Source organism: Astatotilapia calliptera, chromosome 19 (genome assembly GCF_964374335.1).
Source record: "Astatotilapia calliptera chromosome 19, fAstCal68.1, whole genome shotgun sequence".
Lineage (NCBI taxonomy): Eukaryota > Metazoa > Chordata > Actinopteri > Cichliformes > Cichlidae > Astatotilapia > Astatotilapia calliptera.
In genome coordinates, this window is record NC_137440.1 from 19032597 (window position 1) to 19055173 (window position 22577).

General features: G+C 39.2%; 3 protein-coding genes across 4 annotated transcripts; 2 read left to right on the forward strand and 1 right to left on the reverse strand.

Moving 5' to 3' along the window:
* Positions 1-109: 109 nt before the first annotated feature.
* LOC113011662 (nucleolar and spindle-associated protein 1) lies at positions 110-3661 on the forward strand. Its single transcript, XM_026151280.2, has 12 exons — positions 110-395; positions 552-620; positions 705-896; positions 1034-1217; positions 1310-1405; positions 1677-1789; positions 1882-1932; positions 2024-2190; positions 2527-2690; positions 2802-2915; positions 3004-3106; positions 3189-3661. Exons 1-12 carry the CDS (start codon positions 321-323, stop codon positions 3274-3276), a joined length of 1416 nt encoding a protein of 471 aa, XP_026007065.2. The 5' UTR covers positions 110-320; the 3' UTR covers positions 3277-3661.
* Positions 2975-7598, reverse strand: ndufaf1 (NADH:ubiquinone oxidoreductase complex assembly factor 1). 2 transcript variants are annotated; one of them, XM_080293746.1, is made up of 5 exons: positions 7486-7598; positions 4590-5129; positions 4208-4393; positions 4012-4086; positions 2975-3900 (listed from the first exon to the last, which is right to left on the reverse strand). In XM_080293746.1, the coding sequence occupies exons 2-5, from the start codon at positions 5100-5102 to the stop codon at positions 3760-3762; spliced, it is 915 nt and encodes a 304-aa protein (XP_080149872.1). In that variant the 5' UTR covers positions 5103-5129; positions 7486-7598; the 3' UTR covers positions 2975-3759. The 2 variants fall into 2 exon arrangements, with proteins under 2 accessions (XP_080149872.1, XP_026007066.1); XM_026151281.2 differs by lacking the exon at positions 7486-7598 and adding an exon at positions 5916-6151.
* Positions 6360-22061, forward strand: rtf1 (RTF1 homolog, Paf1/RNA polymerase II complex component). Its single transcript, XM_026151279.2, has 18 exons — positions 6360-6554; positions 13483-13593; positions 13720-13870; positions 14681-14882; positions 15103-15220; positions 17288-17399; positions 17484-17622; positions 17734-17911; positions 18031-18113; positions 18199-18286; positions 18380-18487; positions 18593-18670; positions 18882-19003; positions 19264-19321; positions 19896-19973; positions 20235-20336; positions 20704-20818; positions 20966-22061. The coding sequence occupies exons 1-18, from the start codon at positions 6471-6473 to the stop codon at positions 21070-21072; spliced, it is 2034 nt and encodes a 677-aa protein (XP_026007064.1). The 5' UTR covers positions 6360-6470; the 3' UTR covers positions 21073-22061.
* Positions 22062-22577: the final 516 nt, after the last annotated feature.

Here is a 22577-nt window from a genome sequence, read left to right on the forward strand (position 1 = left end):
ACACTTTTCTACAAGTTTAACAAAAAAATTGTGACTGATTAAATTTTAATATTTTAAATGTATAAAATGTCTAATAAAAAATAAGATTTTAGAAAGAAAAAATAAGCATGGGGGATAAAAACAAAATCCCGAAAATGCACGGTTGTTCTGATTGGCTGAGAGGCATATCCGGTTAGAGTGAAGAGCCAATCAAATGTGTCGCGCTTCTGTGTTTTGAATCGGAGGGTAGTTTTAACCGACGCCGTTTGTGGTGAGGAGAAACACCGACGTGTGCGCGGATTTTTTTTCTTAAAAAAAGCGAAATAAACTGTCATACCGGCATGGATTTGGACTCTATGAAATATGCAGAATTGCGAAGTCTCGCTAAGGAGCTGGGACTCAAGGCGAACATGAAGGTAATGAAGCGGTACTTTTAAAAATTTGCTTCTAGCGGGGTTATGGTAGACTTACCTTGTATTCGCTAACGGTAGCTGGCTGTTCTCTAACGTCAACGTGTGTTGGGCAGACTACACTCAAATGCATTTTTTCCCGTTTTTTTTCGGCAACATTAGGCCGACAAACTTCTGAAGGCCATAAAGCAGCATTATCAAGAAGAAAAGAACAAAGAGGCGAAGGAGCAGGTAACTTACTGCTGTTTTGTAATGTATTGGCTTTGTTGTCAGCATCTCATGTGCACAGCGCTAATGCGTTTATGACTGTTCCAGGGGCAAGATATTAATGATGAAGCTCAGGAGAAATCTGAGGTTGTCCTGGATTCAGCTTGCAAGGAAGAAGTTTCCAGCACTACTGGATTTGTGAACACACGTCGAGGTAAAGGAAAGGGTAACAAGAGAAAAATCTCTGATACTGCGACACCGACTAAAAGCGATGCCAAGATGCCTCCAGTTGCTGCAAAGGTGTTATACATTACACTGCATTCAACATAAATACATCTGAAGCACTCTATATCCCTGTGCATAGGGTTGCTTTGCAGCTGTTTAAGTTCTTTGCATTCTGGAGGTTTAAAACCTTTATGCTTATTTTTCTTTTTAAGGATGACACTGAAGCTGATGCACTTACTGCACCTTGCAATGCCAGGGGTGGTAAGAAGAGAAAGGTGTCCTCTACAAACGATAAAGAAAAAAATGAGCCTCCTAAAAAGATCCAGACTGCTGACCGTGAGGAGCAGCAGCTACAGCCTGCCATTAAGGATGAAGCACCAGTGACTGCTGAAACAGGTTAGCAATAGTTGATAAAAGCTGATACACACTTATGTTTTCTTCCTTGGACTTTACGATCATGTACTTTTGCACAAATTTTACCTTTAAAGGTCTGTGTCCAGAAAAGGCACCAAAAGGGGCAAAAGCTGGTAGAATTCCTCGTCTCCAGCAGAAGAGTAAGCCTTTGTTGAAGCCTGTTACCCCCAGTAAGTTTTGTTTGTTCCTCTTTCAATGATATGGTTCTTTTTGTGCTTGATTCAGCAAAAGCTTTTTTGGAGTCTCTGCTATGTACAGCAGAGCCTGTCCTACTTTATTTCAGAGAAATGTGTACATTTTCCTGTTTTCTATAGATGCACAACTATTTTGCTTGAGTAAATAAAACCTTAATCGATTAAAAAGAAAAAACTAAACCCCCCCCCCAAAAAAAATGCATAAATAAATCTTTGAATATGTTATACATTTTATTTGTTTATCCAGATTTCAAAAAACTTCACGAGGCTCATTTCAACAAGATGGAGTCCATTGATTCCTATGTTCAGCGGAAGACGAAACAGATGGAGACGTACAGAAATTCAGTGAAGGAATTAAAGGTGCCAAATTATCTTGGCTTAGTTTTATTCAGGAAAAATTAAAGGTAACTTTTACTTGAACTTTGTCTTATTTTTATTTTTTTTACCTGTAGAGTCTGTCAGACAAAACTAAACTGCTGCAAGTTGATGGCAAAGATCAAGTGGTAAGCACCACCATCTACTGGTCACCCACATTTGATGTATATATTGATTACTTCTGAAGCACACTAATGACACATGTATATAATCCCACAGAGGGCAAATCCAACTCGTGCTTCCATGTTCAGCCCTGCCCCAGTGAACAAGACACCAGGTGACAAAAACCGCAGGCACACTGTGCTTTCAGCCACCAAAAAACCTCTTTCAAAGGAGGTCACCTCCTTCAGGCCGTCTGTTCTTTCTACTCGCAGGATCAATGTTCGGTGAGTCACCGTTTTATCCTCTGGCCTTTTGATACAACAAATCTAATGAATTTCTTCGGGATCTGTGTCTTTTAAATGGACAAAAGTACTGAGCCACAGTCTTTTAATCTTCTCATTAGTTATCAATCACTTTCGCACAGGTGTATAAAACTTATGACTTAGCGATGCAGTCTCTGTTTGCAAACACTTGTTAAATAATGGTTCATTCTAAAGGATAAACCTGAATTCAAGAGTGGATATTCCAAAATAAACTTTAAGTGGTATTGCAAAGTGGAAACATTCAAATTTAAGTTTTGTATTAAATCTAATGCTTTAATGAGAACTGTCTACATACAGGTTCTCAGAAGCTACTCATGACAATGAATATAAAAGGTCACTGGTGAAGACACCTGCACGCATGTCACCCTGCGTGGCTTCCAGCACCCCGCAGAAACCGACTGCCAATGGATTAAAGCCCAGCAGTGTCAAAACTGCATCGTTCTCTGCAACAAAAACTCCAGGTACTTTGGCCTTTCAACCCTTGGAATGATATATTTGAAGTATGTTTCTAAAAAGTAGATGATTATGTTTTGGTTTTTTTTTTTTTGTTTTTTTTTCCCCCCCTCTGAAAGGACCTTTTGTTTTCACTGGCAACACAAGCACTTCAACGCCTGGCACAAACAAGAAACCCAGCTTTGATCTGAAGGCGAGTCTGTCACGTCCCCTCACCTACAAGCCTCATAAAGGTATAAAAATGTTCTCATTTTCCCTGTTCGTGTGAAACACCATTTGATTGGACAAGATGTAGCATTGAGTTATTTATTTTATACATAGGTAAACTGAAGCCATTTGAAGATGTCAAAGAAAACACGGCCATGAACAAGTCTGTCTCAAATCCGCACCAGGAAGCTTACAAACAGCACAAAGTCCAGTCAAGGTAGGTTTTTAATTGATGCTGAAAATTCTCCCATTGCAGTTGGCTCATGCCACATCTCTGAATATCTTTATTCTTATTTTAGGCAAGGCAGGAGAGCAAAGCAGATACAAGATCGGAAGCAGAAGAAAGAAAGTATGCTTGGGGCAAGAAGAGGCCTTGTCATGGCATAAAATATTGTGCCTGCTTGGGGCCGTTTGTAAACCCTGTTGAAGTGTAAATATTTCATTGTCTGCAGCTTCAGTTTCAGCATTTTGTAGCCCCTATAGAAAAGTAGTAGAAGCTTACATATACTGTCCAGCGTCTTTGAGGTTCAAATCCTGCATTTCTTTTAAATACTTTTAGCTCAAACGCTAATACCTTTTTTAAAAGGATATTTTGATGTGATATAAGTCTGTCCTGTTTTGCTGCATTTTGAAACTACTAATTAAAAATTTCATTTGCTTTATTACTTTGCTACAATTGAGGCACTCATAAGACCCAAGATCTTGTCTTTTTATATTTGTTCTATTGTGGTATTTAATACATAATTTAATAATAAACGGTCTGCACAAGTCATTAATATTAATAGTTTGAAATCTATAATGACATTACAGAAATGGTGTCAATATAAGTTCAAATTTTTCCCAACAGTCTGACTGCAGCATTAACCGTTCTTAGACTTCTGGGTTCCTCTTGTATGCTTCATAGGCAAACTCCTCTGTGTGTGCATAGTCTTTGCAAACACCAATGAAATCAATTTCAAGCTGGAATGGGCCATCAGCTTTGTCTCCCAAAGTAAACCCAATGGTGTTAACCTGTAAATACAAATATGAAAAACAATGTGAAGGCCACAAGCTAAAAAGGGATTAGGGTAATGATACATCAGTTTTATCATCACTTTGTGAGGGAATTTTTCTTTGCACTACCTTGTCCAGCCAGACAGGATGCTGGTCATCTTGTACCCTCCCTCGATGTGTAAGGAAGAACTTGGAGAAAGGTATCTGCAGAAGAGCATTTGAAGTCAGGCTGATCAACGTATTTGATACTATCATGCCTCTTAAACAGACCTATATAGATTTATTAAATAATTTTACTTTAAAAAAAAAACCAAACAAACTTCACCTTAACATCCTGCCAGTAGGGCCCTCCTCTGGTATATAGGAAATAACAGTATATGTCATCCTTCTGGTGAGAGAAGTATGTTTCTGCTGAGACGTTAATCATCCATGGGCGACCATCACCACGTACACGTAATTGCAGAGTGTTAAAACTGCTCCAATCATGGTGTTTTTTTCTGTCAAAGGAAGCCTAGAAGACACAAAAGACTTGGAAATTGGCATTTACATAAACTTTCATTGATAAACTGCAATGGGGGAACCCCCTCCTCCCCTCTGCATCCATCCTACATTATGTTCTAAATGAAAAGTAATCACGGGAGGGAGACTAATCTCTCTCTGCGCTACTGAATTCAACAAAAACATGGTATCCAGCAGTTAACACTAACCAGAGGCTGCTTTGAGCGCATAGTGCAGTATCCACTGTAGCGTGTTTCTCCATCTCGTGGAGGAGTAGAGCTCAGTGTCCCGTACAGAAAACAGGTATTATTGTTCCTTCCCAGCTTCAGGTAAGCTTCACTATGGCCTCCAATCTCACGATCAGAGGACACCGTCCACTCCCTCAGGCTCTCTGGACCTCTGAACTCCCATACAACTCTGTTCTGCTCCAGCATGTGCTCAACAATCGGTTTACCCTCAGGGCCAACCCAGCGGTCAGTAAACTCCTTTTTTAGGAGTGTGAAATGTTTCTTTATCCCCTCCAAACCTTTTGAGAAATTAAAGTTAATCTTTTGCCAGGCAAACTTGGTCTTTTTGGGCTGGCCAGGTCGTCTGTATTCACCCTGGATCACAGCTCTTTTGGGCACAGTGAGAGGAATGATGGAGGGGAGAAGCGGCTGGTGGTGGAGGATGGTGCTCAGCAGCCTCCCAGAAGGGAGGTGTGTGATCCTCGGCAGGGACATTTCAACGCTGATCTGCAGGTTTCACTGCTGAGATACAAAACAGAGTAACAGAGTCAAAATGAATATAAATAAGAATATGTTTCTCAAAAACAAAATAATGGCCTGACACACTTAAAACAATATTTATATCGTTTTGTATAATTATCCAATAGAGGGCATTTAAAATGTCCCACTTCAAACAACTATATTTATGTAGAAAAATGAAAGGTTTCTTGTTTGAATTATGTGTTCATGGGTTTTCTTTACGTATAATCCCATTTTCACACTTGCTCACATATCGGCAAGTGTGAGCAGAAGTTTTGTCAGTTTGCTGGTCTGGAGCATTCACGTGTGTAAACACAATGATGAAAAATGACATTAGCAAAGATCATAAAGAGGTTTCTGGAAGGGTTTTACAACGCGAAAAATTATTCACAACAGGGAAAACATTAAAGACAGAGAAATTCAACCCAAGACACTTACTAGAATAGGGAGGGGCATTTCTATAATCACACTCCCACTCTCACTTCTTAATTCGATCACCTGACTCCAGGTTGTTTCGGGAGAGGTCATGAGGAGGTTTACTTACTTTTTTCTGTCTACACAGTTGGTGAATAAAGACTGTTACCTCTAAGTCCTTAGAATTAAAATTGATTGCGTGCTATTCGTTTAGAATGACTGTCAGATACATTTCGAATTATATTTGTCTAAACACACAAATTAATCAAAAGCTTAACCATACTGGAATGATTGAAACTGTTTACTTCGTGGAAAGAATTACATGACGTAAACTACAGTTAATAACTTAACACAGTGTAAACTGTTTACATTTACCTTGACCACGATGTAGAAGCAAATGTCTCGTAGATACATCAGGGCTTGTTTGGGTTAGGTTTCATCATACACTGTGCTATGAGGTACAAAAGAATATATAGACTGCCGGTGTACGCTGTCCTAGTAAAAATAGGTAAACCAACACGACTGAAATTCCTTCAGCAAACCTTCGACCAGAAATGTCACTGAATGAGCCACAAGGTAATCACTCAACACAGCTTCCGTGCATCAAAGATTACTGTCCTGACTCCTGTACTCATATATGGTTCCTCTCTCTGCTAACTGTATATGCTCTTATATCCAGCGGTTCCGTTTCTGCGGTATGTTCTTTGGTTGAATCTTCGTATTTAATACACAGGGACCAAGAACAGAAATTTTTGTTATATCTCACTTAAACATGTTTTCGTCAATCAAGCTGGTAATACAGGCGCGCATGCGCAGTGCCGCCTTTGTGTGATCGACTCCGGAGTTAGCCAGGTAGCAGCGACAGCTATCGTAGAGAACATTACATTAGACGACACAGTGGTAGCTAGTGGGTTAGCTCTGCAGCTAATCATGGTGAATGTAAAGAAGCGGAAAGGTCGAGTCGTTATTGACTCTGACTCCGAAGACAGCGCTAGTGACGATAATTTAGATCAGGTAGGTGTTATTTTTACCCTTTTCCCCACCGGTGGATTCTGAAGTTGACAACAGTTTCAGGCTGACGCTAATGTGTGCTAGCTGATTGCGTTGAGTGGGCCTATTTTATTTACAACCGCTGTTTCCTTTGTGATAAAACACTCAAATCTTAACACGGAGCTAGGTTTCTACTAAGCGTTTACGGGTTGGTACTGGATAAAATGGAAAGTGTTTGAGTTTGAACAGAGCCAGCTCGTTAAGTTATGAAAGGTACCCAACGCTTGCAATCATGCAGTATTAAGTAGCCATGAAAATGCCGCGCCGTGGGCCTTTGACTGGTTTCGAGCCGTAAGCTGCGTGACTGCAGCCGTGCTCTGTTGAATAATTGGTGCGTTAGCGTTCAGACTAAACTGGAATGGAGTGTGTTGTTTGTTTGTTTTTTGATAAAGTGAAATCGTTCTGGAGTCGCGTTTGCTTTAGTCAGAACATTATCTCCTGCATGACGTCATGAGACGAAGTTCTATTTCGGTGGTGTTGTTGTCAAACTGGAGCTGGCAGAGAAACATGTCAGTCTGAAGAGCTGCCAACGCTGTTTACATCACCTGTAAACTCACGTGTATTTGACCCGTTTGTTCCCCCCCCCCCCCCGAGAAAACAGAAACTGTGACCACAGAAGATCAGACTGGGTCAGTAAGACGAGCTTCTTTGGTTGCTCAAACCGTCAGTAGGTTTGATCGTGCGTGTTTTTTGACCAAGTGCGGATTAATATAGTTATCTTCAGTAGTTGCACGGTCTTTGTGGATTTCGAGAAAGCGTGTGATAGGGTGCCATGAGAGGATCTGTGGTGCTGCATGAGGAAGTCAGGTGAGGCTGGTGCAGGATAATGTATAAGGACACAGACAGTAGTGAGGTGTGTGGTAAGAGAAAGGGTTTAAGGTGGGGATGGGATTACATTGAAAGATCTGCTCTGAGCCCCTTCTTCTTCTCAGTGTTGATGGACAGGTTGACAGGTGAGATCAGGCAGGAGTCTCCATGGACTAAGATGTTTGCAGATGACATAGTGATCTGTATTGAGAGCTGGGAGCAGATGGAAGTAAATCTGGAGAGATGAGGAATAAAAGTCAGTAGAACCAAAACAGAAAACGTATGTGAACGAGAGGGAAACAGGTGTAACTAAAGCTGCAAGGAGGTAGTGAAGATACATGCATTTAAATACCTGATGTTAACCATCCAAAGCAACAGACAAGAGAGGTGAAAAAGAGAGTGCAGACAGGGTAGAGTAGGTAGAGATGATCACTGATCAGTGGGAGTGATCAGAAAATGCCAAGATTTAACATCAAAGGGACAATTCAGATTGAGCAGTTTGGAGACGGTTAGAGATGGTTTGGAAATATGCAGATGAGGGATAGTGGATATATTGGAAAAAAAGGTGTTGAATATGGATCTGTGAGGCAGGAGAAAAATAGAAGCCACAGATGTAGTTCATGGATGTAGTAAAGGAGTACATGCAGGTATTCTAGGGATGGTGTGAGCTCAAGGCAGATGATCCACTGTGGTGAGCCTTAAATTTGAGGAATGAGGTGTCGAATGTTACCAGAGGCATTGCTCGGGTCTTGAAACTTTGGGTGATTAAAAGGACCCAGAAATATTTTGGATTTTCACTTGATAACAGCAACTTTTTAAAGTTGTTAATTAGACATTATAGTAAAATATCATACTCTGTAACAGTTGCAATCAAGTGTGTTAGCCTGCCTTTCTTTTTTAAGTACGCAATCAGTTCTCCTCCTGTCCAGGATATAAAAAGAATCAGTATGCACTAATCAGACTCAAATATTCTTCTTATTATGGCACACTTTGAATAAATAGACATGCATAGCTCTGAATAGCACAACAAATGTTTATAGGGTAAGTTACATAAAATGCACACAGATGGTTAATTGTTTCCTTCTAAAATATGATTATTCACACAGTATATAGTTTTGTGTCAATAATATTATGTTTGAAAAGGTAATCTATGCTACATAGTAAATTGACTGTTTTTTGTATAGCACTATTTTATTCTGAGGACTCAAAGCGCTTTATACATCTTGTCTCATTGACCTATTCATAAAAGGACCTTTTCTATGGTTAAGTGCTTCCTATCTAGCGTTCACACTCCGATGGATATATCTGAGAGCAAGCCAGGGTTAGTATCTTGCCTAATGATATTATCATGCAGACTGGAACAGCTAGGGATTGAACTACCAACCCTGTGATTACCTCCTGAGCTACAGCCACCCACAGAGTATATATCCATATTACTTAAACGTAAGCACTGAGGTTCATACTTGATTTTGCGTATGCATAATAATTTAAGATCTTTTCTTGGCAATCATGAGCTTCACAGCGTCACACTGTAACCATAGTTACTCATTGTCATGCATGCCTGTTTACACAGTTTGTGAGAAAGACGACAACGCTGCTGCTGTTTAAGCCTGACATTAATCTGAGCAACATGCATCAATTCATGTTTACAGCATGATAGTGTTGTTGGTATTTCTCAATAGTACCCTCATGGTCTGAATAACCAAATTTGTTTTGTAATTGCACTAGAAAATGGGTGTGTAAGACGTCTGTGAATCCGTGGCACAATGTGTCAAAGATGACAGCCAGAACATGCATGTAGGAGAAGGCATTTTAATAAGCCTCTAATTCACCAACCTTATTTTGTAGCCAAGGCGCCGTTCTTCTCATGTCCAGTCTCTGCGCTGGTTCTTCCTGCAATGCTATTTTGAGATTGGTTCCTGGAACTCCTTTTCTGAGCACTTCAGTGTGGATATTAAAAGTTTCGCCATGGACCTTAAACACTCAAGCAAAATTCACAATGAGTATAATCGCTGCTGAAGAAACTTGGTTTGAGTCTCCCAAAGATTGAATTTGAGTTTTCATTGGAAGAGCCAGCAGTTTCCGAACCCAAATAAGTCAGGTCATTGGAAAATTTAAATTAGCTAAATTTAAGTTAAGGTTTTTGATTTTTTTTTTACAAATTGAATTTCTAGATCTTTTTAACATAGAGATGAACCCTCAAATTAGCCCCAAAGCAAACATTTCAAGACAGCGGTGAGGAAAGCTCCTTTGTAACAAGAAGAGACCTCCAATAGAAGCAGACTCAGAGTTAATGGATATGTGTTTGGCCAAATTATTGAGGACAATAACTGCAGACGTACATGGCTTTCTTTGGGTACAGGTAAAAAGTAGAAACTGCAAGACTGAGAGGACTTGTTAATGATATGGAGCAATGGTTAATAAATGCATGTAAAGCTAAAGAGATGCCCTCAGTGTTTTGGAGGAGCTATAGTATAACAGGTTGTTTTCACAGGCATGTGGCTGTGAATCTTAACATTAACTGCAGGAGCTGTATATGAAAATGCGGTTGTTTTTCTAAGCTGAATTGCGAATGTTCTCCACGCTGCTTGCTCTTTAGTACAAATACCACATGTCTTGCTTCATCCATGTGAGAATATAGCAGTTTTGTCAGGCTTTACATTCTTTGCTGCTCTATACAATCGGTAACCTTGAATAAACCAAATGGAGTCTTTGTTAAACAAGCAAGCTGCTATTGTGAACTTCACGAGAGAAACCATCTTTGACCAGTGTCCCGACTTGATCCTCCCTGCATTATATTATGTCACAGGGAAAGAAATTATATTTAATGAAAGCTCTCAAGTGAGAGAGAGAGAGCATAGTTTTGTTTTTCTTTTTCTACATTTTATAGTAGTGGAGTATGCAGGTTCACTTTCTTTTTGTGTGTTATCAGGTCTGTTTGAGTAGTTGTCTTGAATAACCGCATTAATGAGGCAAGTTAATCATCAAACTAGTATCAGAAGGTGTTTTGAGAAATACAAGGCACATGTAATTTTACTTCTGGGAAACAGATTGCTGCTAAATAATAAGAAAGAGAAGCTTTCCATGGGTTTGATCATTAAATTTAAAGTGTTCTACTTCTGCTGACTTTGTCCCACTATATGAATTTCAGTTCAAGTGGCTTGAGAAGTTCTGTCCATTTGTACTGCAGTATGGGTAAATAATTTTTTTTTGACCCCGTTGCTGAATTTTTATGTTTGCTCATTTATAAAGAAGTTCTTTAATTTTCTTGGCTGCTGCTTGGCAACTCAAAGCTTCAGCTCCCTTCACACTTTTCAGACTGGCTAGGTCACTGCATTATCTTAATCTGCTGCTTCTTTAGCCACTCCTGATCCCTTGGTGGTATGCTTTTGTCCATTGTCATGCTGGAAGACCCATCCACGACCTCTCCGGAGTGTTCTGCCTGACGGAAAGGGTCTCTTATCTAAAACTCTTCACATACCAGAAAATCTTCTGGTACTTGACTCTTCAATGTAGTGATGTTCTTTACCCTTAGTAGAAAAACAGCCCCAAAGCGTAATGTTTCTACCTCTGTGCTTGGCTGTGGGCAAGGTGTTTTTTGGATCATACTTGGCATTTGTCTTACTCTAACCACGCCAGGTTGAGTTGATGACAAAGAACTTGATTTTTGGTTTTGTCTGACTACAGCACTTTCTCACCAAACCTGTGAATCATTTAGATCAGGGGTGTCAAACTCAATTGCACAGGGGCCAAAACTCAAGGCACACTTTAGGTCGCGGGCCAAACAAGATAAACATTTATTGAACACACTAAAACAATGTTTTTTTAAACATAAATATGAATAAAAACAGACAGGAATATTATTCCAGATTAAATAAACTTAAAAAAATAAACTTTAACTTTAAATAAAATAAAAATATATCCTGTCAAAATTATGCAAGTTAGAAATATGAACATGCTGCCAAAAACCCCCGAAAAAATAAATGAAAGCATACGCAAGGTTCGAGACGCATATAGACGGAGCTGGGCATTGCTTCAGGAATGGAACTAATAAACTGTGTGGGCCATTCAGTGTCGTCCTTTGCCTTGAGTGTATCATTACACTGCAGCTCCATCTGAATCTGCACAGGTGCAGTTCAGCAAAGTCCGCTGACTTGGTTCAACATTACTTGGCAACAGGGAAAGTGAGGCAGGTTGCACTGGTGCATTTGTGGCAGCTTCACTTGAAATGCCTTCACCGCATCATACATGCCATGTCCATGAACTGACAGATTTCCTTGCTGAGCTCAAAAACTCTATTGAGCATTTTTATCCCAACTCAGCCAACGGACCTCTGTGTGATAAGGAATGTCGGCAAACTCTGAATCTATTTCCCACATAAAGACTGAAATTGACGGTGATTTAAACTTTTTGCTCAGATGAAATTTACGGTTTGCGTTACAGTGATCATTACATGCTCCATTTTTAGGACTTTACCACACAGCCTTTCCTGGTGTACGATGCAGTCATATGCTGATAACTCACCGGTACAGTTCTCCTCCTGCATCTTTACTCACATCCTGCTGACTAGTCCGCTTTTTTCACCGCACAACACCGGCGCTCCATCTGTTGTAAGTCCATCAAGTTTGTCCCAGGGCAGTTTCATGTCGGTTACACTTTGACATACCTTTTAAAAAATGTCTTTTTCTGTCGTCGTCCCGTGCATCGATTTAATGTTCAATATTTCCTCTCCACGGATGAAGATGACCAGCTGTGCAATGTCCATCATGTCTGTACTTTCATCTACAGCAGGAGAGTATGCAATAAAGTTTTTGCTTCTAACTGTGTTCTTAAATCAGTGGCCAAACCCGATCAGCAATCGTATTTCTCCTCAGGCTCACATTTGCCAAAATCTGCGTTTTGTCTGGACACAAGACGCCGCACACCTTCATCATGCAGCTTTTCAGAGTGGTACCGGGCTGATTTGGCTATCTCCTCTGCTACAATAAAACTTGCTTTCACAACAGCTTCACTTTGATTTTGCTCTGGTGAAAAACGTCTGCTGAAATGTCAGATTCTTCTTTAGCTCTTCTACTTTCTGTAGTTTCTGCTCTGCATTTAGGTTTTTCAACTTATCCTGACGTTTTGTCTCGTAGTGCCATCTTAAATTAAATTCCTTAATTACAGCCACATTAGCTCCAGTAATAAGACACACGGGTTTACCAGCAATGTCTGTAAACATATATTCAGTCACCCACTGGCGCTGAAAGGCTCTGCTTTCAGAATCAACTTTTCTCTCCACCATTGTGAGCGGCTAGCTTCGCAATAACAGAAGTTTGACTTGATTGACGCTGGAATGTTCCCAGTTAGCCTAGCGTTCAGCAAGGAGGCTGCAGCGCTGCATTATGGGATATGTAGTTTGTATATTATTAGCGCCTCATATCGCCGGGCCATGAATAACAATAATAGTACATCCATACTTGATGGGCCTTGACTTTGACACGTGTGATTTAGATGTTCAATGGCAAACGTAAGACAGGCCTGTACATGTGCCTTCTTGAGCAGGGGGACCTTGTGGACACTGAAAGGTTTCAGTTCATTATGTGTAATGTGTTACGAATGGTGTTTTACTGACTGTGGTCCCAACTGTCTTCAGATCAAAATAATTGCACCAACAGTTGTCACCTTCTCACTAAGCTTCTTGCTGGTGGTCTTGTAGTCCATTCAAGCCTTGTGCAGGTGTACAATCTTATATCTGACATCCTTTGACAGCTCTTTGGTCTTACTTATGGTGGTCATGAGATCAGAATGGAAGAAATTGATTCTGTAGGCAGGAGTACTAACCTGTGGAGCCTTAATTCTGGCTGGGCTTTAGTCAATCAAACAAGTACTAATTTCACTCAGTGACATGCAAATCAACTTATAACTTTTATGTAATGTGTTGTTTCTGGATGTTTTGATTGATATTCTGTCTCTTCATTAAAGTGGAACAAAATTAAAGACTGTTCAGTTCTTTGTAAGTGAGCAAACTTACAAATTCAGTAGGGCATCAAATAATTATTTCCCTCACTGTAGGTGAACCACATCGCTGTTTTGTCACTTTCAGGAGCTGCTGTCTTTGGCAAAGAGGAAAAGGGTTGATTCGGGTGAGCAAGAAGAACCTGTTGGCAAAGCAGCAGCTTCCACAGACTCTGAGACATCTGACAGTGATGACGAGGTATAGCACTATTAGTATTTACTCTAAAAGACCTTACAGTTTTGGACATGTGAGGCACAGGAGACTAAACCTCAATTCTCTGTCAATTATATAATCAAAAGTTACATTTTCATTCCTTTTGTGTAGTGGACGGTCGGTGGCACCAAAGGCAAAAAGAAGGTTAAGCAGGGCAAAGGGTCTGAAAAGAAGAACGCTACAAAGAAGAAGGTTAATAAAGCGACAGCGTCTGGTAGCTCAGATGGGGACAGCTCAGCTGAAAGCTCTGCACCGGAGGAAGGTGGGTTTCTTAATTCAGTGTTCACATTGAAAAAGATTTTCCCTGCTCTCAAATAAGGCTTCTTTGCAGCCTTTTTTTTTTTTAAATCTATTATTAAGATTAAGTTATTATTAAGTCACACATCTATTCATAAGTTTAGTATCCTTGAAATGCTACTAAACTGGTGAGCAAAACAGACTTGCACGCGTTCTCATGTTCAAAACATGTTCCATGAAGTGTAGAGCGGGACATCCAGACATATTACGAACTGTAGATTATACATCACTAGAGTGCTGCATCCACAGGTTTTTCAAGAGGTTAGGATTACATGACTCACTCCCTCATCCTGTTTATCTCAGGTGTCTCACAGCAAAGCATCTAAGCTGTTGTTTATTTTTGTCACATTGTCCTGGTGTGAACTGGCTGACAGCATTAAGAAAAACCTGGAAAAAAATTCTCCTGGGAATTTGTGGTTGTTCACAAATCCAATTCAGTTTTGGTAATCCACTAACATGAAACTGTCTACATTGAGTGAGGAAAAGCCTACAGTACAACTTCACTAAGCCATTTACACTTATTTATTTACTTTTTTTGGGACCTAATTACATTGGCAATGTTAAAAGGATTTAGAACTGCTTCATAGTTAAAAGCTTCCCTTCCAAATTCTGCTTATAAAAGCTGTTTATGACACATTTCGTAGACAAAAGTCAGATATATTAGAATTAAAATCTCTCTGATGACGTGTCTACCTTTTTGTTTTGTAATTGATTTGAAAACAGCTTTTTTTTTTTTTTTTGTGTTCCCTGTCTCTGGTTCCTTGAAATTTTTTAGGCGAGGTGTCTGATTCAGAGAGCAACAGTTCGTCCTCCAGCTCTGACTCGGATTCCTCTGAGGACGAGGTGTTCAGGGATGGTTATGATGATGACTTGATGGGTGATGCTGAGGACAGAGCTCGACTTGAGCAGATGACAGAAAAGGAGAGAGAACAAGAGCTGTTCAACAGAATTGAGAAAAGAGAGGTGCTAAAGAGACGGTGAGTGGGGAATAAAAATCGTTAAAAAAAGTTGTACTTGGCATAAATAACTTTTTCTTAGTTGTTAAAAAAAATCCTACAAGATAGTTATTTGTTAAAATACACTAGAGCACTCCTATTTTACTTCAACAAATTTGCCAAAAAATGCAAAAACGTGGCATTTTTAAGTTATGACGTGAGCTCACAGTTTATTCACTCAGGATTCTGCTTGTTTTCAAAGGTTTGAAATCAAGAAGAAACTAAAGACAGCAAAGAAGAAGGAGAAGGAGGAGAAGAAGAAAAAGCAGGAAGAAGAGCAAGAAAAAAGGAAGCAATCTCAGGTTCAAGATACACAAGTGGTGAGTCTAGTTTCACACACATCTAAAACAATATTAGACACACTATTAGGGCTGGGCCATATTATACTGTTCACGGTAATACCGGTACAATGTTGGGCAACGATAAGAAAATAAAATATCGCGATAGAAAATGGGTAAAACGCGCATGCACAGTGCCTTTGTTTTCATACGCACATGGCCGAAAAAGCATGGCGGCAACTGAGAATGAGAAGGGGGGGAAAGCGGATCGTTGAGTGAAACGGATGAAACAGAATTGGTTTGTAAAAATGTTGCAACTTCAGTGATGTGGAACTGGTTTAGTGTTTGTCTGTCAGATACCCACCAAAGCACATTGTTTTGTACAACATGCAAGCGGGCTGTTGTTATTGCTGTATTTGTCGGACTAAGGTGCTCGTAAATCTGGGAGTAATCTGGGACCAAAACTCCGTCCTCTTCAGGTCCCAAAGTCAAACGAACACTGCAGCATCACTGAGAGTTAAAAACTGTCTAAATTCTTTCATCTTAATAAAATGATCAGCACTGCTGCTTTACCAGGTGTAACAATTAAGTTTAACATCCAGGCATCCATGAAAACAGAATTTATTACATTTAAGAGAGTTAGACGTTAGCAGGAAGTTAGCGGAGGTCAGCTCGCTAGTTTCACTAGTTACCTAAGCATGACATAGTGGGGCTGTTCATATAACGATATATATCGGATGACAATATAAAAACGTCAATCGTTTCATTTTATGCTATCGTTTGTTTCGTGGTGTCGCAAAATAAACCGATTTACGGCAATATTTTTTCATCGTTCTGATGGTCACTGTAGTGGTTATATTAATTTCTTAAGTTCTCTCTTTCTCTTATATGTAATATAACCACACTACGGACGGACAAGCGCCTGTTTTTATGCGTTGTCGTTAGCAACAATGACAGTAACACCTTCGCGTCTCCGCTTGTTTATGTTCCACATAAACCTTTCACAATAAAGCTCAAGATCCTGTTGAGACTTTTCAAAATAAATTGAATCACGTGAAAGAGCAGATTATTTATGGATGAGAATTAAAAAAGAGCCGCCAGGTGCTAAAAAATAAACCTTTGACAAAACGTTAGAACAGGCAACCCGCAGCACGCCGTGTAATAAATACAAAGAAAACGGCGGCCGTTACAACTTATGTCTAAAAATGTATAATTTCATGCATTGGTTAAAACACTCTACTCCGGTTGAAGGACGCGCAGCTGGAAACACGTCACGCAAGTCGAGCTGCCCGAGATTCACAGAATTTACAGAAAATGTTAAATTTTTGTGATTTATATCGTTATCGGACGATAGAATTCTTATATCGGCATATGAGATTTTGGTCATATTGCACAGCCCTATGACATAGCATGTTCTGACTGAGAGATTTCTGAAAAAAGTCAAACGTACAGCTCTGCTATCACTTCCAACATAAATGAAGACAAAACTAAACAGCAGTGACGTTTGTAGGGTTACTGAAGGTGAGCTAGCTGGTATATAATGATGTGCTACGTGATCGCTAGCGACACAGCTATGTTAGCATAACATAAACACAGTGAAGCTGCAGGATGAATGCTAACACTTTTCCACTCAATCGTGCGAAATATTTTTGGCCATATCGCCCTGCTCTACATACTATACAACAGTGTGTATCAGTACCTGCTAAAACATATTGTTTTAGCAATATGTTTTTAGTGCAGTGGGAGTATATTAGTACTCCCACTGCACTTTATAATATATACAACAACAAAAAAATCTCTGTGACGTCTTTTAGTGCCTTTTACTGTATATAGTAGTAATCTGTATATAGTACAAATTACACTTCTATAATACTTTAGGGTGTCTAATTCAACTGATTTTCCCCAGTGTAGGATTAATGAAGCCTCTATCAATAATTGATAGTCTTGCCTAAATAGGAGCTTGAACTGAAGTTTTAATTTCACTCAGTAATTTAAGTGAAATCAGATTCCTCTTTTGCTTCTCATTTCTGCCTGGTATGAGAAGGAGTGGTATTACACGTTGTCTTTATCATATTTCTAATTCTAACCTCTAAGTGCTCATGTCTACAGGTCATGTCCCACAACAAGGAAAGACGATCCAAGCGTGATGAAAAACTTGACAAAAAATCCCAGGCTATGGAAGAACTAAAGGCTGAACGAGAGAAGAAGAAAAATAAAACAGGTTGGCATGCCTTGTACTCCTTTGTGACAGGTTGTTGTGCCAATCTGATTGTCTTTCAAACGCTGACGTGTCGTCTCTTAACAGCGGAGTTGCTGGCTAAGCGTCAGCCGCTGAAGACGAGTGAGGTTTACTCTGACGATGAGGAAGAAGAGGAGGAGGATGATGACAAGTCATCTGTCAAAAGCGATCGCAGCTCCCGTTCATCATCTTACGATGAAGACGAGTAAGTGTATCAACCAGTGCATTCACCACAGTGCCATCACAAGAGCAATGGTCAAGTTTGATGCTTTTCTCTTGATTCTGAGTAACTTTTTAAACTGTGTTCTGCTACCAGAAAAGAGGAGACTCCACCAAAGTCACAGCCCGTTTCCCTGCCAGATGAACTCAACAGGATCCGCCTGTCCAGACACAAGCTGGAGCGCTGGTGCCACATGCCCTTCTTTGCTAAGACTGTGACTGGCTGCTTTGTAAGGATAGGAATCGGGAACAGCAGCAGTAAACCAGTTTATAGGGTGAGCTTATATTCTCGTTACATCTCCTCTACCACCAATATATTATTGTAAGGTTTATTTATTTATTTTGGAAGTATTTTTACTTATGTTTGAGTTTCTTGTTCCCTTGTTGTTGAAAGGTTGCTGAAATTGTTGATGTAGTAGAGACGGCAAAGGTTTACCAGCTTGGATCAACACGAACAAACAAGGGATTACAGTTAAGGTAGGTATACTGTCATGGATACATGGATCATTTAGTTGTCCTGGTTTCCAAAAACACAACTCTTAATGTTGTAAATCATCTACAGGCATGGTGGTGACACACGGGTTTTCAGGCTTGAGTTTGTATCAAATCAAGAGTTCACAGAAAGTGAATTCATGAAGTGGAAAGAGGCGGTAGGTGATTTTTAAAAAAGAAGAATGTTTAAACAGTCCTAAATATATAATCGATAAAGTGATGCTGAAATGTGTTTCATCGATTTTTCTCAGATGATTGCTGCTGGAATGCAAGTACCAACTCTGGATGAAATCACCAAGAAGGAGCAATCCATCAAAGAAGCTCTCAACTACAAGTTCAATGATAAAGACATTGAGGATGTAAGTCGTTTTTTTGTTGTTGTTTTTTTTACTAGGTCTTCATTCTTTTTTCTGACGTCATTAATTATGAGCGATCATAAAAAATTTTGTCTAAACTCTCTGCAGATTGTAAAAGAAAAGGACAGATTCCGGAAAGCACCACCAAATTATGCCATGAAGAAAACGCAGTTACTCAAAGATAAGGTAAAAGAAAACCAGAATTTTTTTTTTTTTTTTTTTAAACTCCAAGTTAAGGTGGAATTATCGTAGCCCTTTAAATGTCACCCTGATAACCTGTAAATCTGTACCAACAAAACATGGACACTGACAGCAAATGTCATTGAACTGAACTTTGATGAGAGACAAAGGCTAATCAGGCTTACCTTTTCATTTCTTTTTCTCTTTTGGTTTGAAGGCCATGGCAGAGGAAAGTGGAGATGGTGAACGAGTGAAAGTGATCCAGGATGAACTGAATGAGCTTGAGGAAAGGGCAGAAGCCCTCGACAGACAAAGGACCAAGAACATCTCTGCTATTAGGTACACAATCTACACTTATAAACATTTTACTGTTTAATAAAACTGCTTATCCAAAGTTCCTGAATTAAAATACATAGTTTAAAACACTGGTTTTAGTAAACCTAATGTTAAATAAAGTTATTGGAAACTACAGAAAAACAGCTAAATTGTGTTTTGTTGGTAGTGCCAGGTATTATGTTTAAAAAAACTTTTTGTGATATGTAAATACAGTCCTTTATCATTACTCTGTAATGACCTTAAACTGTTCTTTTGCCACCCAGCTACATTAATCAGAGGAACAGAAGCTGGAACATTGTTGAATCTGAGAAAGCTCTTGTGGTAAGTGTTCACCTTCTTAAACAGCACCATAGACAGTCATCACAACCTTAGATGAGCTAAAAAAAAAAAAAAAAAAAAGCTATATTACATAATGCAATTACTCATTATTCATAACTTTATGCTAAAATATTGACAGCATAACACCATATTAATACATCTATGGATAGGAAAACCATAAATGACTCAAGCATCAGGCTATAAAGTCTGTTTTCTTACACTTGGAGTCTGTTTTTGCAGCATTTTATAAAAAAGGTACATTCATAATCTTCCTCAAAGTGCTTCCTCATGTCAGGTGTTTTCTTAATCTGGTGCTGCTTTACTGTGACCATGTTCAGTATCACTGTGGTTCACTTCAGGCATCTGCCAGCCTAAGAGTTTTATACTATAGCACCTGTATGTCCAAGACAACCTGCAGAGGCTTAAAACCGTCACGTCCTATTGCATGTGTAGTAAAAATAACATACCTATGAATTTTAATGCAGCTTTCATGATTATACATCACCTTGATAGTGCGGGTTTCTATATACTAATTTTTAGTTTATTCATTTTTATATTATTAATTATTTTCCAACAGGCTGAAGGACAAAATGCCAAAAACCAACAAATGGATCCTTTCACACGAAGACAGTGCAAACCCACCATGGTGTCTAATGTAAGTATTCTATAATAAATTTATCAGATTGGATAATTGTGCTTGTTTAAACACACTGAAATAACACGTGCCTCATTTTCACAAACACTTATACCTGAATCATGAAGGTGACAGTTTAAATGACTGAATTGTTATAAATAAGACTGAAGACATGCTTAATTATGTGCACGCAGCATAACAGCAGTCTGAAATGTCCCTAAACTACCACTACTTCTACTTCCGTTGATCTGATCTGTCACTGTGATTCTTTTAATTTGGCAGGCCAGAGATCCGTCAGTCCATGCAGCTATTCTTGCTCACCTAAACCAGAAATATGGCTCTGGTTCAACACCAGACAATTCAAGTCCAGAGAAGAACAAACTGGTAAGCAGGACCCTCTCTGATAGCTCATAAAAATTATGCCAAAACTGGTGTTGAAGTTTGGCTTTATCCAAGGAAAGACATTTTGAGATAAACTCAACTTTTTGAAAGACTAAACTGAGTTCAGCACTGTAGTGTTTTGTTTTGTTTTTTTGTTTTGTTTTTTTTGTTTTTTGGTGAATTCATGAATTATAAGCTGTCATATTTAAAAGAATGAAAACAAAACTATTATTTTAGAATATGGCAAAACTATAGCAGAAAATAATGTATTTTTCTTTGAGGTCTTGTTAAAAGAGATTGGACTGGAAATGAGTACTAACCTGAACTGTAGCTCTTTATCCTGAAGAAATCTTTACTTTGTTTGTTTTAGGGTCAAACAAACCCGAAAGACAAAGATGTCCCGAAGCCAACCACTGACCTCTCGGAAGACTTGTTTAAAGTTCACGACTTTGATGTAAAGATTGACCTACAGGTTCCCAATGCAGGTGAGACCCTCGTTTTAACCTTGTGTGTTTTGTGGTACTGTTGAAGCTATACGACCTAGATGTTCTGCTTGCTTGGAGCACAAGGTGAATGCCAGTGTGTATCACAGTGATATAGTGAAGTTGTGTAATTTTGCTCTTCGTCTGCAGAGGCGAAGTCTCTGTCTGTGAGCTCTAACGCGTTGCCAGTGAAGGACGGCGCTCCCCGCAGGTCCCTCAACCTGGAAGACTACAAGAAGAGGAGGGGGCTGATTTGATGTGGCAGAACCTCATCGAGAACCCACATTGCATGTGTAAGCAAGAGTTTGTGTGTGTGTGAGTGAAAGTGAGAGACTGGGTGTTTGTATGTATGAGCAAGAGCGAGAATGTCCTGAAGGATGTGTGTTTGAATGATGATAAAATAGACTGTTCATCCAACACAAAGGAAATACTGATTAAACGGAGACAACATTTTTCTCAAAGGATCTTTCTCGGGAAAAAGAAAAAAGAAAACCTTGTCCAGTTATGTTTGTTTTTTGGGTTTTTTTTTTTTTTTGTTCTTTTTGCATTCACAGACAAACTTGTATACGGAGTTTGTTTGTGTGTTTGTTTGTTTTTTTTAATGTATTTAACTTCTCTCCTACTCTTCTGGATCTTCTGGAGTCAACTCCCTTTTTTAATTTTTTTTTTTAAATTTTTCTCCAAGAGGACAAAGACAACATGACGCTTGTGGATTATTACCTTGAACAAGGAACCTATCTTAGAAAATTTAGGTTGTTTAGACATTTTAAAGTCTATGGACATCTTCAGATTTGACCAGCTTGTTCTCATCAGTAATAAATTAAAATAGTACATTTTCCCCCTCTGTATGTATGAACATCTGTACTTGCATTCCATCCTAAATTTCAACAGCATTGTGGTTATTTGCAGAGTTCACACTATCATCATCTCTGACTTAACCACAGTGTTGGCCCTTCATGAAAAATGTAAAACGTTCAGTACAGGTCAGCTGGACATCTGTCACTTTTTAATCAACCTAAATAAAGAGGAACTCTTTTGTATGGCCGACCTTATTCTAAGTGTTGCTTCATTTTTGGTTTCCCTCGGTTGGTTGTTCATGGGATAACTCCCATGCCCTCAACTCCCAGAGCAGATTCTATGTGTTATTGATTGTGTCCATAGTCAGTTCCTGTTTTGATGTGGCATGCCATGTAAATATGCATTTTTGAGTGAGTGCGGAAAAAAATAAAGGGGCACTGTTTCATAACTTCTGTGTCATTTTGTCTGTCTTCTGCATGGACTACAGATGAGGACAAGTGAATATACAAAGTTAGAACAATGTTTCCAAGTTTCAGGAACTGGAGTTAGAAGTAATCAAGAAATTTAAAGAGAGCCTTCAAGTACAGAACAAGCTCAGCAGAGGTAAGAAGAGAGAGATTTCAAAGACTGGAAAGAAAACTAGTGACAGTTTTGTCTGGATACAGCTGCCAAGACATGAGCAAATGAATTGTGCCCTCAAAGAAGACAGTCGCATTCGATTGTATGCTAGTGCCCCACTCAAAAGTAAGAAGGCAATTAACTGACAAGTGTTCACCATTTGTTGACAAATGAAGCCAATAAAAAGGCTGGAGCTGATTCCAAATGTTGAATTTGTATTTGACAACTCTTAAGTAGGAAGTCCAAAGACATGCAGATGCAAGCAAAGGAGGTCATCCTTAGGCTGGAGGTCATCCTTAGGCTGAATGTCACAGGAACTGCATAACAACATTCTGGTAAATTCTTA